At 39.7% G+C, this 17225-nt stretch overlaps 1 protein-coding gene across 2 annotated transcripts in view; it reads right to left on the bottom strand.

Moving 5' to 3' along the window:
• Positions 1-17225, bottom strand: part of CHD2 (chromodomain helicase DNA binding protein 2) — a 148903-nt gene that overhangs the window by 106452 nt on the left and 25226 nt on the right. For both annotated transcript variants that reach the window (XM_011978381.1, XM_011978382.1), the window contains 5 exons: positions 16140-16371; positions 13072-13158; positions 11335-11396; positions 2317-2424; positions 260-400 (listed from right to left, as the gene is read on the bottom strand). In XM_011978381.1, the coding sequence (XP_011833771.1) occupies positions 260-400; positions 2317-2424; positions 11335-11396; positions 13072-13158; positions 16140-16371 (630 nt within the window). The remainder of the gene's footprint in view (positions 1-259; positions 401-2316; positions 2425-11334; positions 11397-13071; positions 13159-16139; positions 16372-17225) is intronic.

The following is a 17225-nucleotide window of genomic DNA, read 5'->3' as shown; positions in this document are numbered from 1 at the left end:
TGATCCACCCGTCTCGGCCTCCCAAAGTGCTAGGATTACAGGCTTGAGCCACCACGCCCGGCCTGCTACTCTTTTCATATTCCCCTTGGCTCAATACCATTCTTTTTGCAAGAAAGCTAACCAGATTTCTGAAAACAACCTCAGGACATAGGTTGTTATTTTTATCTATTAAGCGCACAACCCCGAACTTATGAGAACCAAACTCTAACCAACTACTTTATCACACTGCACCAGTGAAACATTCTGGGGCACAACTTACCTAACATTTTTAGCCGCTCTTCGACGAGTCTGCCTTTTGGGAGCTTCGTCGTCATCATCATCCTCATCAGAAGAATCTTGCTTTTTTCTCTTTCCACGCTGAGTCTTAGGCTGCTTTTTAACACGAGGTTTGGGCACTGTTCTAAAATGAGAAGAGAATCAAAAAGCTAAGTCTTCACTCTATCATTTAGTGTCTACTTTATATTACAGTATTTCCCAGAGCAGTGGTTCATACATCAGAATGTAACATTTCACTTGGGGAATGTTAAACATGCATATTCTTGGGCCCTACTCCCTGAAATTCTAATTCACTAGAAATTTGGATTTTCAACAGGAGGGTCATTCTTTCTAATGCTGATAATCCTCAATCATTTATGGGAAAGAAAGTGAATATTTCACAAATGTTCATCAGGATGACGTGATATAAAAACACATACACAGCATTTTGTTCATGGTAGTATCTCTTTGGCAGGCAAATTGGAAATAGCTATCAAACTATTTTACTTGTAGGAATTAACAGTTTTACTTGTAGGAATTAATCCTACTGATATACACCTAAACAGGTATAATAAAGTATTCACTATAGCATTATTTGCAATAACAAAACATTAAGAAAACTCTAAATATTCTTCAACTAGGAACTAAACAGTACCATGTACTCATTAAAAAAAAAAGAGTTTTCTGTATACTAATACGAAAGGATTTCCAGGATAAAGAAACCTACAGAACAAGAAGCAGAGGATGCTATTATCTGTGTGAAGAAAGCAACGCACAAGAAGTAACTATACATAAAGACTACCTAAGAGACTGTGTGCCCTGTCACAGAATTAACTTCGACAGACCAGGGACATGGCCAGGACTGAAAGCCACAGTCTAGAAGCTCACATAAGGAAATCCCCAAATATTCCATCAGTGATAAAAAGGTGAAAGAAGTAAGAGAGGGAGAGAAATGAAAACTCATGATCACATTTATTATCTCTTTCTCTCATACCTCCCATACCTTTCTCATAACCAAACCTAGACAGATGATAAAGGATATAATAAATAATGAGTAAAATTCTAAAAGACAGAACTGGTGTGACATTTCAGTCTTGAAGCTTACAATGAGATAAAATAAGATAAAATTCAGTTGACAAATTCCCCTGCTGGGGTTGGGGGGTAAGCACAATGTCCTAGGTCAGAGGTTAGCAAACTTTTTCCGTAAATGGCCAGAGAGTAAATACTTTAGGCTCTGCCAGCCAAGAGGCAAAATGGGGCAAAACGTCCTTAACGTAATGAAAGAAAATAAATTTTCACAAACTTTTTATAAAATTCAAAATGAAATAATCAAGTACATTTACTGCTATATATCTACCAATGAGAACAGAATTGTTTTTGAGGGGATAACATTTCACTTAATTGGAGTTCAAATTTAGTGCTCTCTATCCTTAAACTGTAAATTAGAAATGTTCACCTATAAAAACTATTCTTAGCTCACAGGCCATATAAAAATAGGTGCTAGATTAAATTTGGCCCAAAGGGCATAGTTTGCTGAGCCCATTCTAAGCAATACTATAAGAAGGTAATTTTTCCTGGGGTCTGTCTGTCTTCTGACTCCCTTTTCCTGTCATCACTACCTTAGGCTGCCATCTGTCTTATCGAAAATTAGCATAATTTGCTGCTATTTCAGCCTACCTCCTTCTCTACACAATCAGAATATTTGTTTAATGTTATATAGGTTTTATGAACAAGGTAATAAACCACTCAAGTATGCTTTAAGCCAGGCAAACAGTGTTTTAAACAATTTGTTCTCCCAAAAAGAGACTGTACCCTGGCCAAACATATAAGGAGTTTTACTAAAAGCGGAAGACATGTTTGCCCCATGATAGCTAGTCTGTGAAGAAAGAATCAGTAAGACCTGCAGTGTAGGCTGGCTGAAAGTGAACCACAGACATCTAAAACCCAGAATCAAAACACAATGTATCTCATTAAAGCTCTCATTCTAGCACGACATCATCCTTCCCAATCTATGGCAGATTAAGCTCATCCAGAAGTAGAGATTTTAAGCAAACAGTGCACCTTCTGGGCACAGGTCTTCTGGCTTTTACTTTCTTTTGCTCTGGCTCACTCTCTGCACTGGTGCCTTGCTCCTGTTCATCTTCTGAGGGTTCCCGTTTCCATTTTTCTCTGCGATCAAAGCAAAACAAAATAATTTTTTCTAAAAGAATCCTTCAAGATAAATGATCCAACAAAACCAATTTCAATGTTACTATCCAAAGGACAGAACATGCATATTTCAGATATGCTAAGAGAGATTCTAGCTCCGTTTAAACTTGAATTGTGATCCTTCCTGGACTACATAATATCTATTCCTATTTTATCTCCAGTAACAAAAATAAATAAAAATGGATATATATGTATTTTTTTTAATTTACTGCTATTACTGACAAGACTGAAACCACAACATGCACAAGATCAGTGGTTCCAAAACTTTAGAATGTATCAGAACCACCTAAAGGGCTTGTTAAAAAAGATTTCTGGGCCAAGTGAGATGGTTCATGCCTGTAATCCTAGCACTTTGGGAGGCCAAGGCGGGAGGATCACTTGAGTCCAGGAGTTCGAGACCAATCTGAGCAACACAAGACACCGCTCTACAAAAATTAAAGTTAAAATTTTAAAATTGAGACAGGCCTGGTGGAGTATGTCTACAGTCCTAGTTACTAAGGAGGCTAAGGAGGCAGAAGGATCACTTGAACCCAGGAGTTTGAGGTTGCAGTGAGCTGTGATTTTGCCACTGTACTCCAGCCTAGGTGATAAGAGCGAAACCCTGCCCCCATTTGCCCGTCCCCTACAAAAAAAATTTCTGGTCCTTAGAGTTTCTGATGCGGTAGGTCTCAGGTGAGGCCTAAAAAATATGAATTTCAACAAATTCAAATAATGTTGGTACCGGGTAGAAACTCTGAGAACCACTATACTAGATATTGTAAGTCTTTAGAATACATTTAAGGAAACAGTCCCTAAAATTATTTTTCAATAATAAACCTATCATATAACTAAATAATCTGTTCAGCTACAGATGTAGTTTTTATTATTAGATACAGTAGATGTTCCTTTGCTCCTTGAGATCTTAGAAGGCTTGAAAGAGTCATAACCTACAGGTGTCCTACTACCCCAAACAGTTTTAGTTTACTTGAAAATCAAACAAGATATTGCAGGGACCTCACTCAATTCTCACCTGCAGGGAAGAGGAAAGAAACGTAAACAGCTGCTGGGCATGAAATACCTAGGAAAAAAACTGACAGACAAGTGCCTGAGGTTTCTCTGTAAATAAAACAATACCAATTTGTCTATGGGTCACTTTATAGGGAATGAGGTCATACTAAAGACAACAGCTACAGAACTGCAAAGTCAAATCAATATTCTTCATGGGAGAACAGGTCAAAGTAACAGTGAAAGCTTACTAAAAGGAGGTAGCTGATCTGCAGATTGAGAACCTTCCTAAAAGCTACAACAGTCACCCTATACCTGAATTGGTAGAGACCTTAGGGGGAAAAAACAACAATTCAGGCCTCCCATGGACAGTCGGTGGAGCGCTTTTATGAATATTACTCAACTTCTACTAGCACTGCGTGTTTTCATATGCATTTCTCCAGCAGATGGCTCCTTGTACACCTAGCCTTTTTGTTCCGACTTTGTACCAGAGATTAGCCAAAGTCAGGCAAATGGAGATGTTTCTTTGTTAGGATAAAAAAAAAAATTAATTAAAGAATGCACAATCCATCAGTCAGATAGGTAGGGGTGCTACTGGTAAGACAGAAAGGCCTGTTAGTACTGCCTAATATCCTTCAGTCTCTTTAAAACAAAGACCTTCGTATATACACTCTGGACACTGGTCTAATTCTGCTTCCCCGGAGCATAGTACAATAAATGTTTGCTAAGAATCCAAGGAATATAAGGTGATCACCAGGAAGAAAGGAAGATGTTTACAGTAAGTGGGAGACCAGCACATGAGTCTGCAGTCTCCCTTAGACCAAGTCCACAACAGTTTACCCCTCAGAGGGTGCTTACACAGTCACACTGGAGACAAGTAGAAGCATGCTTGAAAGAATATGAACAGCTATTCCTTCAGACAAGAAAGATCCACAGTCACCAATAAATTCTAATTACCGTATCTCCCCCAGGAATTGAGAACCTAAACCAGGGCTACCAATGAGGTCGACTTCTACAAGTATGGGAGACAGCAAACACAGAGAATTGATGTGTTGAGGCTAGAGTTTTCCAGTTAGATTACAGATTTAGACTTATGAACAATCGGGAGACTTAGAATCTCCCAATATAAGAATGCAAAAAAAAAAAAAAAAACTTAGCAAATCAACTAGTCCAAAGCTCTCCTCCCAGGGAAGGAAACTGAAGTGCAGTGAGGAAATGAGTTGCTTGGCCATATCACCAACCCTCAGCCCTGCTACTCTCAATCATAACTCACTGAGAACCAAAGAATCAGAAAACATTAAAGCCAGGCTTACACATCCTAGGAGTATCTGAAAAACTCAGCGTTTAAAAGGCCTAAGTGTATGTGTATGTATATTTGAAACTGGTTGGATTCTTTCAAGTTTCCTTTTAATTTACAAGAACAAGAAAAAAGATAGTAAGAACCAGCAATACTAAGTCACTGTGAAGAATGGGTGAAGTGAAAAAAGTGACTGAGCAGGTTACAAAGAAATTACTTCCCATCCCTACAGATGTATAAGGCTCTCCCACATGTGAAACTGCTGTCCTCTCCTACATTACTGGCCTCTTATAAAATACAAATCTTATCAAGACTCCACCACTAAGCCATACATTGTAAGTCAGGCTACAATAAAGGATAGTTTAAGATACGAGATCATGAGCAAAAAAATGTGACTTGGAACCAACCCAAATGTCCATCAATGATAGATTGGATTAAGAAAATGTGGCACATATACACCATGGAATACTATGCAGCCATAAAAAAGGATGAGTTCATGTCCTTTGTAGGGACATGGATGAAGCTGGAAACCATCATTCTCAGCAAACTATCACAAGGACAAAAAACCAAACACCACATGTTCTCACTCATAGGTGGAAATTGAACAATGAGAACACTTGGACACAGGAAGGGGAACATCACACACCGGGGCCTGTCGTGGGGTGGGGGGAGGGAGAGGGATAGCATTAGGAGATACACCTAATGTAAATGACGAGTTAACGGGTGCAGTACACCAACATGGCACGTGTATACACATGTAACGAACCTGCATGTTGTGCACATGTACCCTACAACTTCAAGTATAATAATAAAAAAAAAGAATACAGACACACACACAAATGTGTACCAAAGGAAACATAATATCCAGCTTAAGAGGCCATTAAAAGAATCCCCTAGATATCGTAAAAACACAAAATTCAACTAAATTTTTCCCAAAATTTTGAGAATTAGGGAGAAAAATACCAAGATTTAGCCAAAAGGCCGCAAGGCAATGTAAACAGACATGGAAAAAGTCAAAATGCAACTTAAATGTATGTAATTTTCTTCCTTTATTGGGAAAAGGTGGTTGGCTAGACACAAATCCTAAGAAAGACAAATCAACTCTAATCAACTATAAGGTAGGAAATGAACAAAAGCTACTTTTAAATATAATGAGCCAGAACTTTGACCAAGAGTTGGTAAGGTTTGCTATTAACTGTCTGTAAAAAAGAAAACTCCTTTTTCCTCCACTTAGAAGACATCTGGAAAAGAGGGAAGTAGCTACTTTTGTTTCTTCAATCTTCAGTAGATTTCCCCAAGAAAGGATGCCTTTCATAAAAATTCCAATGATCACAGGAAATCTGAGGCTAACAGTGATTCCCTTCCACTGTGTTACAGATATGTGACAATCTCCAATTCAAAACATTGGAAAAGGGCCAGGCACAGGGGCTCATGCCTGTAATCCCAGCACTTTGGAAGGCCATGGTGGGAGGATGGCTTGAACCAAGGAGTTCAAGACCAGCCTGGACATCAGAGTGAGACCCAGTCTTTACAAAAAATTAACAAATTAGCCTTGTGTGGTGGTATGCACCTACTAGTCCCAACTACTCAGGAGGTTAAGGTGGGAGAATCACTTGAGCCCAGGAGGTCAAAGCTGCAGGGAGCTGTGAATGTGCCACTGCACTTCACTCCCACCTAGTAAGAATAAAATGCTGTCTCAAAAACAACAACAAAACAAAACCATCAGGACGAGGAGTCAACAAAAATCTTATACAACATTGAGCAAATTTGGATAACATTAACAGGTAATGCACGAAAAAAAGAGTTCAATCAAAACAGCACGAGTTGGTTAAATAAAATTCAATGTTTTGTTTGTATGACTCTAAGTCAGAGATACAATCTCAAGATACTCACAGGGGCCAGATGAGAACAAAATGGAGAACTCTTGGTCCGTCACTGTTACATGAGCCAGCATTACCAAATTTTCTCAAAAGAAGCTAAAAACACAGATTGTTATGCACCGTCTCTCAATTAAACGATGCCAACTAATCTTTAAAAATTTTAAACATTGTGCAGGTACATTGTGCTATATAACTTCTTCCAAGCTTTAAAAATATGAATACAGCTGGATGTGGTGGTACATGCCTGTAGTCCCAACTACTGGGGAGACTGAAGCAAGAGGATCACTTGAGCCCAGTAGTTCAAGGTTGCAGTGAGCTATGACCACACATCTGCACCAATAGAGTAAAACCCTGTCTCTTTAATTGAAAAAAAAAAAAAAAAAAGGCTGGGCGCAGTGGCTCATCTTGTAATCCCAGCACTTAGGGAGGCCGAGGCAGGTGGATCACCTGAGGTCAGGAGTTCAAGACCAGCCTGGCCAACATGGTAAAACCCCATCTCTACTGAAAATACAAAAATCAGCTGGGCACAGTGGTGCATGCCTGTAATCCTAGCTACTCGGGAGGCTGAGGCAGGAGAATCACTTGAGTACAGGAGGCGGAGGTTGCAGTGAGCTGAGATTGCGCCACTGCACTCCAGCCTGGGCGACAGAGTGAGAGTCCATCCCAAAACAAAAAAACCTAATACACATCATGACGGGGTAACTGGTCTCTTTATAATTCTCCAAAGAACACAGCCCCTTGCAAGACGGCATTCTTCAAAAACATCAATATCCTAAAAGCAAAAGAAGGCTGTGAAAGTGCTCCCAATTAAAGAAACCAGACATGTCCTTTGCAAGGTCATGGATGAAGCTGGAAACCATCATTCTCAGCAAACTATCGCAAGAACAGAAAACCAAACACCGCATGCTCTCACTCATAGGTGGGAATTGAACAATGAGAACAGTTGGAAATGGGGTGGGGAACATCACACACCGGGGCCTGTCGTGGGGTAGGAGGAGCAGGGAAGGATAGCATTAGGAGATATACCTAATGTAAATGACGAGTTAATGGGTGCAGCACACCAACATGGCACATGTATACATATGTAGCAAACCTGGACGCTGTGTACATGCACCCTAGAACTTAAAAGTATAATAATAATCAAAAAAAAAAAAAAAAAAGAAGAGACCAGACATGCAACTAATTGCAGTAACTGACCCTAAACTAAATCCTGTAGTAGAGATGGAAAAATATTATGAAAGACTTTACTGGGTCAACTGACAAAACTGGAATATGAATTAGACAAAAGTATATCAGTAACCGGGTACGGTGGCTCGAGCCTGCAATTCCAGCACTTTGGGAGGCCAAGGTAGGCTGATCACGAGGTCAAGAGATCGAGACCACCCTGGCCGACATGGTGAAACCTTATCTCTATGAAAAATACAAAAAATTAGCTGGACATGGTGGCACATGCCTACAGTCCCAGCTACTCGGGAGGCTGAGGCAGGAGAACGGCATGAACCCAGGAGGCAGAGGTTGCAGTGAGCTGAGATCACGCCACTGTACTCCAGCCTGGCGACAGAGCCAGACTCTGTCTCAAAAAAAAAAAAAAAAAAAAGTACATCAGCAATGTTTTAAACCTAAGTTGAAACTGTACTGTACTGTGCTTATAAAAGAGAATTTTCTTATTTTTAAGAAATATACCTTACATATTTAAGGGAAAGGGGTAGAAGGTAAAATTCTATGAATTTTAGTCTCAAATAGTTAATAAAAAACATTATGTGTATATATATACAAACATACAGTCTGGGTGCAGTGGCTCACGTCTGCTAATCTCAACACTTTGGGAGAGCAAGGTCAGAGGATAACTTGAGGCCAGGACTTTGAGACTAGCCAGGGCAACACAGTGAGACCTCTATGTCTACAAAAATACAAAAATCAGGCATGGTGGCCCACGCCTGTTGTACCAGCTACTTGGGAGGCTGAGGTAGAAGGATCACTTAAGCTCAGGAGATTGAGGCTGCTGAGAGCCAAGACTGCACCACTGCACTCAGCCTAGGCGACAGAGCAAGACCCTCTCTCTTAAATAAATAGCACCCACAACAATAAAGCAAATGAAGCAAAAATGAAGCAAAAAAAAAAAAATCTGGGTAAAGTATACACGGTGTCCTTTGTACTGCACTTTCATTCTTGCAACTTTCCTAAAGTTTGGAATTTTTTTTTTTTTTTTTTTTTTTTTTGAGATGGAGTCTCGCTCTGTAGCCCAGGCTGGAGTGCAGTGGCCAGATCTCAGCTCATTGCAAGCTCCGCCTCCCAGGTTTACGCCATTCTCCTGCCTCAGCCTCCTGAGTAGCTGGGACTACAGGCGCCCACTACCTCGCCCGGCTAGTTTTTTGTATTTTTTTTTTTTAGTAGAGACGGGGTTTCACTGTGTTCGCCAGGATGGTCTCGATCTCCTGACCTCGTGATCCGCCTGTCTCGGCCTCCCAAAGTGCTGGGATTACAGGCTTGAGCCACCGCGCCCGGCCTGGAATTAATTTTTTTAAACCAATTTTACAAAATTGTCCCTTCTTAAAAACTCTAAAATGTGTGAATAAAATCTGAAGGGTTTCAGAAAAGCGTTTCTTTGTGCCAATATTTCAAACCTTTCACTCTCTGAGCGAGTCTCTCTCAATTCTGAAATGCATGGGCCCACACATTAGGTTATGTTACACTTGCTCAGCTTGGATCATGGAAGACTCCTAAAGTGCTGTGCCTTGCAACTTGAGTGTTAGCAGCTACAAGACCTCCTCTAATTAATCTTTCAGGAATCTCAACTGGTGACTCAGGGGAAGAGCTCTCTGTAAATCCACAATACTCACCAGCTGGCCAGAGAATAGCAGAAAGGAAGACTAGCCCAGTGTTCAAACACACGAACATGAGGGGAACTTCCTACCTCAGCCCAAGGCAGTTCCTATGGAAGAGCCCTAGGGTAGGGAAGCAATATGAGAAAGAAGACAGATCCCACTCTGCAAGGAACTAAGAAGTTCTACTCAGGAAAAGAAAGGTCCATACATGCTACTGAAGGTTGGCAAATTTGGGGAATTCTTAAGACTGTTAAGTGGTAGAGCACACTGGCTCACACCTGTAATCCCAGGAGACCAAGGCTGGAGGACTGCTTGAGCTCAGGAGTTTGAAACCAGCCTGAGAAACATAGCTGAGACCCCATCTCTACAATAAATTTTTAAAAACTCAGCTGGGCATGATAGCACATGCCTGTAGTCCCAGCTACTCGGGTGGCTTAGGTGGGTCAATTAAGTCCAGGAGGCCAAGGGTGCAGTGAGCTGAGATCAAGCCACTGCACTCCAGCCTGAGCAACAGAGTGAGACCCTGTCTCCAAAAAAAAAAAAGGCTGACAAGAATATGAGCCAGTAACCAGAGTAAGTGCAATGTATTATACAGTGACTGAAAAAAACGCTGGCTTCTGCACACACAAATAAGGCCATTAAAATAGGAAGTCAAGAATTCAAGCACAGCACCATTTAACTTGCAGTCAAGAGACCAAAGGAATGTAGCCAGATAGTGAAGTAATGATTACATGTGTGGATTTCCCAGGGTGTAATCAAGGTGGACATTTCAGGAAAGATACTCAAAAGGCCATGAGACCAGTAAGCAGATAATAGTCTCCCAACCAGACCATGAGACTGGGATAGAACAAAAGCCTTCTAAGATGACAAGTACAGTTTGCTTACAGTTACCATTTCTCCAAAATACAAATGAAAACTGAATGCACTCTAGCAGGGCAATATTAAGTACTTGACTTTTCTGTAAGGCTCTGTAATACCCTACATTTACTTAATGTCACAAAATCTTAGCATAGTTTCTAATAATCCTGTTGGGGAGACAGTATTACTTTTTTTTGGAGATGAGGAAATGGGTTTTAAAATCTCAAATGACTTGCCTTAGGCCACTTACTAAAGATTAATAATATTTTCCAACACAGAATATGTACCTAGAGCTCTTAATAGAAGCCATGGACAGTTGTTTAACATGAGAACCCTGAACTGGTATACAAAGTTTTGAATACCTACATTTTCAAGAGAAGCTATAGAACTCAGATTGTCAACAGGAGTCACACCCTCTCCAAAAAATGACTTTAAAAATTATTTCTCAAAAAAAATCAAATAATTTCATCATATAAATAAGAACTTTTTAAATTAAAACATAATGAACATATAAATCTATGTTATAAAGAAACTTCACATTAAGTCCACAAATTAAATTTTTCTGGCTTATGAACTGCAATATTAAAATTATACAGAAACAACAACATGTAATTTCTTACCAAAATGGATGTTCAGCCAATATAATTCTGCCATAAAAATGGCAAATCTACATTTGTTCCTTGCTTACTACAATACCAAATACCTCTGTACTTGTTATTTATACATATTTGTCTGAAAAAAATCAATGGGCTAATTGGGTTAATCCAATGGAAGAAGCTGAGATTGATCCCAAATAACAGCCCGAGTATACGTGGACTCCTTCCATATGTTAAACTGAGAATCCTGGGTTTCCAATGCTGCTGCTGCTATTGCAACAGGTCAGGGTAGATAGTCACCCGAGCTAGTAAGAGAGACAGGAGCAGACTAAAGGACCTGGAGTAGACTAAAGACACAATGAAGGCAGTCCTAGAAATGCTGACAAGTTTGAAACTACTAGATTGAATAATTTCCCCCATGAAAGACTTACTGTTTTTTCAGCTGCCTCTGGCCTCTTCTTTTTGGGCTCCCACTCTCAGACCCGCTACTTGCCTTCAGTGTGTGAGGGGGGAAAAATGATTACAGACTTTAATTCACAGTTCTTAGGGACAACACTATCTCCTGGATCAACAATCTACTCAATATACCATTATTCAATATGAGCTTTTAGACAGAAAGAAACCTAAGTACTTGCTTGGTAGAACTCCCTCTTCTTTTGATTTGAAAATTAATATCTTTCTGCTATTACTGACTTATCTCTAAAGTCAGGAAATATTTATCTCAGCTTGACTTCTAGAACAGCAATATCCAATAACTTTCTGTAACGATGTAAATGTCCCATATCTACAATGTCCAATACAGTACCCGTCAGCCACATGTGACTACTGAGCACTTAAAATGTGACTGATGTGACTGAGAAATGGAATTTTTAACTAATGTGAACTTTAAAAGTCACATGTGAGTAGTGGAGACCATACTGGATACTGCAGATTTAGAATATCAAATAAAAATGCCACAACATTTAGTCAGTGTGCCATAAAGGCACCAACTACTGAAGTATTCATTTTAGACTCATTTAAGAGTATGTTCACTCACGAGCCAACAGTGCTCTAACAGCACTAGACCAAGGAAAGTTTACAGTCACAGACATTTCAATAGCTCTTTCTCTCCAAAATTAGGGAAAATAGCAAACTACTCCTATTGCTGTTAATCTTGTACCCTACAGAGAATGTGTTAATTAATACATAAAAGAGGAAAAGATTTCTACAACTATGTGATTGGTTTTAACAAACATGGCTCAGTAACCTAGTGCTAGACACTATGGGAAACAAAAGCAAAGGCAAACCAGCTCAGAGGTCACTCAAAATAAAACCACAAATGTAATGCAGATGTTAGGATAAATTAGATTTTTAAGGTACATTTATTTAAAAACCCACACCCAACTCACTGACCTGTGGCTATCAATATTTAACTTTCATCAGAAGTTCGTTATATAGCTAAGACTAGCAAAGTCCTCCTAAGAAAGCAGAAAGGGGACATTTCATTGAGACAAAAGAACCTCTCTTCAGAATCTAGTCTATAAATCTAATTCAGAATAAGAATCCACAAAAACATTACACAAAATGAGAAAGGTGAAAGAAGTCTGATTCTATAGACAACCAAGCCTGGTATAGAATACCAATTTTAAAATCACCAATCTATTCAATCTCTCACAATTAAGTATGTTTGAAACTCATTATATCTCACACTAAAAATGAGCAAGGAAACCAAATTTAATAAGTTAAATAAAAGTAGATACATTAATTAAGCACTCCCTCCTCTTTCAAGAATAAATCCAAAACTATTTCTATTGCTGTTTGTTTACCAAACAAGTTACCCATTTAATAAAAATCTAGGAGATTTAGAAAGTTAGGGGCTTAAAAAAGTAAACTTCTCGCTATATAATCAATTTTCATTATGAGAAACAACCTAAAAAATAAATAATTTTGAGGTCAATTCTGTATAATACTCTACTAAAAAAATCACTATTATATGATCTTTCTGGTTAGATTCTTTTATTTGATTATTAACTTCTTGCCTTACTGTATCTGTTCATAGATAGCTCATATTAGAGTCACTTAACCCCCATGCCTGAAGTTCAGTCTTTTTAATGGTAACACATACCATTAGTCAGAAAGAATGAAGATAGGGAGTTTAAATGCATGCCCTTAAAACATTTTTTCCTTACCTCTTCCTTAATATTAAATCGTGATGGTTCTTGTCTGCTTCGATTTGACCGCCTGACCCCATAAACATCAGGATATTCTTCCCACATCTGTAAAATTAAGAGACCACACATTAATCTTTTTTCTTGACCCCCATTATTATTATCAAACATTTATTGCAATGGAAAAGAATTCAAGTAACCAAATATCAAAAGGGTTGTTTTGCTAGTTTTATTTATTTTGAAAATAGGCATATTACTCTAGGAAATATTAGTTTAACAATGTCTTCATTACTTAATAGCTATAAATCTACATGGTATACCGCTTACCCATCATTAAAATATAAACATACAGCTGAATAATACAGCAAGGTGAGACAGCAGCTGCTTCCACTAAAGACAAAGTATTTACTGATAAATTTTAAATTCCCTACTGCTTTGAGTTTCAGTCTTGACTGCACTAACCCACCTGTGAAACTGAAAATACAAGAAGCAAAGCCCCCATTAAGTCTAATTATTTAATTAGAATCAGGAATTTTTATTTTTCTTTAAGTTCCGCGGTCATGTAACATCCCAGATAAATGCAGATGAGGCATTGCTAACACTTAGCTAGAAGTTCTCAGAATGAGAACCACTGCCACCCTTTCTCTAATACATCTATTTTTATTCTGTAGCAGTAATGAGTCCTTTGCCTTTAAGACCTGATTTTTGTAGACCTGTAACAACCTTTAAGATCTGCAGGCCGGGCGCGGTAGCTCAAGCCTGTAATCCCAGCACTTTGGGAGGCCGAGACGGGCGGATCATGAGGTCAGGAGATCGAGACCAGCCTGGCTAACACCGTGAAACCCCGTCTCCTACAAAAAAACTAGCCGGGCGAGGTGGCGGGTGCCTGTAATTCCAGCTACTCGGGAGGCTGAGCCAGAAGAATGGCGTGAACCCGGGAGGCGGAGCTTGCAGTGAGCTGAGATCCGGCCACTGCACTCCAGGCTGGGCGACAGAGCAAGACTCCGTCTCAAAAAAAAAAAAAAAGAAAGAAAGATATGCAACAATCCTCACCAGTTATTTAAAAAATTTAAAGGACAGATTAGTTGAGGAGAAAAATCATTTTCACTTTCTTACCCAGAGATAACTACTACTAAGTACATTCTGTATTCTTTTAACAGAATCACATAGCAGCAAAAGGAATTGAATGGATTGTGGAACACTGACATGAAAAGGTATAACAGAAATTAAGCAAGTAGTGAAAGCTGAGATGAGAAATATGGGTTATCAAATCACAGGTGACAGCTAACATCATGAGAATATTTGGAAAAGTAAGGCTCAGAACATGCACAAAAGCAGCCACTAACTGAGACTTGTGAAATGTTTGCATTTAAAAGGGTAGGGCCAGGCATGTAATCCCAGCACCCTGGGAGGTCTAGACGGAAGCATGGCTTGAGTCCAGAAGCTCAAGACCAGCCTGGGCTACATAGGGAGATTCTGTCTCTACAGAAAATTTTTAAAATTAGCCAGGTGTGTTAGTACGTGCCTGTAGTCCCAGCTACTTGGGAGGCTGAGGTGGGAGGATCACTTGAACCCAGGAGATCGAGGCTGCAGTGAGCTGTGATTGCACCACTGTACTCCAGCCTGGGTGACAGAGCAAGACCCTGTTTCATCTTTATGAAAAATGATCCAAATGTCACTAAGAAAGGACATTATCAACAATGACTTTAACAACAACAACAACAACAACAACATAAAAATGATGAAGTAAGCTGAAGAAAATCAAGGCTTCAAAAGAAAAGAAGATGGCCCAGGAACAGGCATTTTACAACTAGAATCCAGTGTAATCACGTAATCCCAAGTCCACAGATTCTATAATGGCCTTAGCATCACCTTGGAGTTAAAGGACAAAAGGTCCAACCAGAAGGAGTTAGGAATAACCAAGTGGTGGGAAATACAGGAAGAAGCAGTAAACATAAAACACTCTGAAAAAACCTGGCAGAGAAAGGAAGGAGGGAAGGAGCGCTTTACTCTAGCCTGTCTACCCAGGCCCACCCCTGACCTCTGCTAGAGCTATGAAAGTTTTACTCAACATGGGTTTTCATGGAGCCCTTATTAACCGGGAGGGCTAAATCATTTCAGTGTTACTACATCAACCAGTTTTATCACTCCAAGACATCAGACAGGCATTCTAGCACAACTACTGTGACTTTATTACAGCATATATTGTAATATTTACATCCTAAAATTATCTTGTGCTCTTATTTGCCCTTTTGAGAGCTGATATCTAAGTCAACTCTTCCATGAAAAATCTACCATGTGGAGTTACTCACTACTGAGTACTCTTACATGAGTAATAAGCTTTTGGAGGAGGGCAGGGAGCTAACATGTGAAAAGGATGTATACACAGAAAACCAAGAGCCTTCCTTAGAAGTTCTCATTTTAGGATAATGATTATCAAAGGCATACTCCAATCATTGTGACTGGCTTGTAGGTCCATCCAATCTGTAACTACACATTATTAACTTTGGAACTGCTCACTTTAACCTTAAAAGTATATTTTAAGCTGAGCGTGGTAGCTCAGGTCCATAATCCCAGCACTTTGGGAGGCGCGAGGCAGGTGGATCACCTGAGGTCAGAAGTTCAAGACCAGACTGGCCAACATGGTGAAACCCAGTCTCTGCTAAAAATACAAAAATTAGCCAGGCATGGTGGCGGACACCTGTAATCTCAACTACTTGGGTGGCTGAGGCAGGAAATCACTTGAACCTGGGAGGCGGAGGTTGCAGTGAGCCAAGATCGTGCCACTGTACTCCAGGCTGGGCAATAGAGCAAGATTCTGTCTCAAAAATAAATAAATAAAGTTAAAAACCAAGCATATAAAAATTTGTCTCTCCTCCCTATAATTGGATGGTTCAGGTAATTTATTTTCCTTAATAGAGCAGAAAGAAGTCTTCATTTGTATCCTCAGATATCCTACTGTATATTACTAGAAAAAATGGCTGTAGGTTTCATTATCAAGATATACTAATGAGTTTTCATAAGCAATAAAGGTCTGCTAGCTTGTCCTAGGCTAGCAACACATTTGTACTGTAGGGCAAAGTAGATACCTTCTTCACATCAGCTATCCGTTCCTTCTTAGAAGCTGGCTTCTCTTTGGCTTCTGGGAGGACTGGCTGGGATTTAGAACCTGCTGATTCGCTCTCAGATTCCGACTGACTCTCAGAAGATTCAGAACTGCTATTCGACTCGCTGCCATGTCCACTTCCTGGATCACTTCCCTGCTCACTTTCCGACTGACTGCCTGAGTCTGAACCCGAAGCTTCTTCAGAGGCTGAGTGACTTATTTTGAGAGAGAGAGAGAGAGATTTAAAAATATTTAAGAACCGCCACACGAATCTGCTTTAAAAAAAAAAATTCTCATGGTAAAACATTTACAGATAGTAATGCTGATAATATAAGACCAAAATCTTCAAATTCACATTTATACTTTTACATTCCAAGTAATGTTATTGCTACCATTCTCAAAATCCCCAATAGCTACCATTTCCTGAATGCTTACATGATACTACAGAGCAGGTGATTTCTATGGACAGACTCTTGACAGACACTCTCAACATGGATATTACTGTCCCCTTCATTCAAATGAGGCTGAACTGAGGCTCTTAAGTATTTAAGTTAACTCTCACATCTAGTTAACATAGTATGATTTGAAACCAGATAGATATGAATCCACTAAGTCTTATGTATTAAGTATCATTCCCCTCTCAACAAGAAAAAAACAAAACACAGAACAATACCAAACCAAGCAGGCTGGGCATGGCGGCTCATGCCTGTAATCCCAGCACTTTGGGAGGCCAAGGCAGGCAGATCAGAGGTCAGGAGATCCAGAGCATCCTGGACCACATGGTGAAACCCTGTCTTACTGAAAACACAAAAATTAGCTGGCTGTGGCTGCACACACCTGTAGTCTCAGCTACTCCGGAGACTGAGGCAGGAGGATCGCTTGAACCCAGGAGGCAAAGGACACAGTGAGCCAAGATCGCGCCACTATACTCCAGCCTAGAGACAGAGAGAGACTTGGTCTCCACAAAAAAAAAAAAAAACAACCAAGCTGGACACAGTGGCTCACACCTATAATCCCAACACTTTGGGAAGCCTAGGCAGGAAGATTGCTTGAGCCCAGGAGTTCGAGA

This window comes from Mandrillus leucophaeus, unplaced genomic scaffold (genome assembly GCF_000951045.1).
Source record: "Mandrillus leucophaeus isolate KB7577 unplaced genomic scaffold, Mleu.le_1.0 Scaffold193, whole genome shotgun sequence".
Lineage (NCBI taxonomy): Eukaryota > Metazoa > Chordata > Mammalia > Primates > Cercopithecidae > Mandrillus > Mandrillus leucophaeus.
This window is presented reverse-complemented; position numbering and strand designations above follow the sequence as displayed.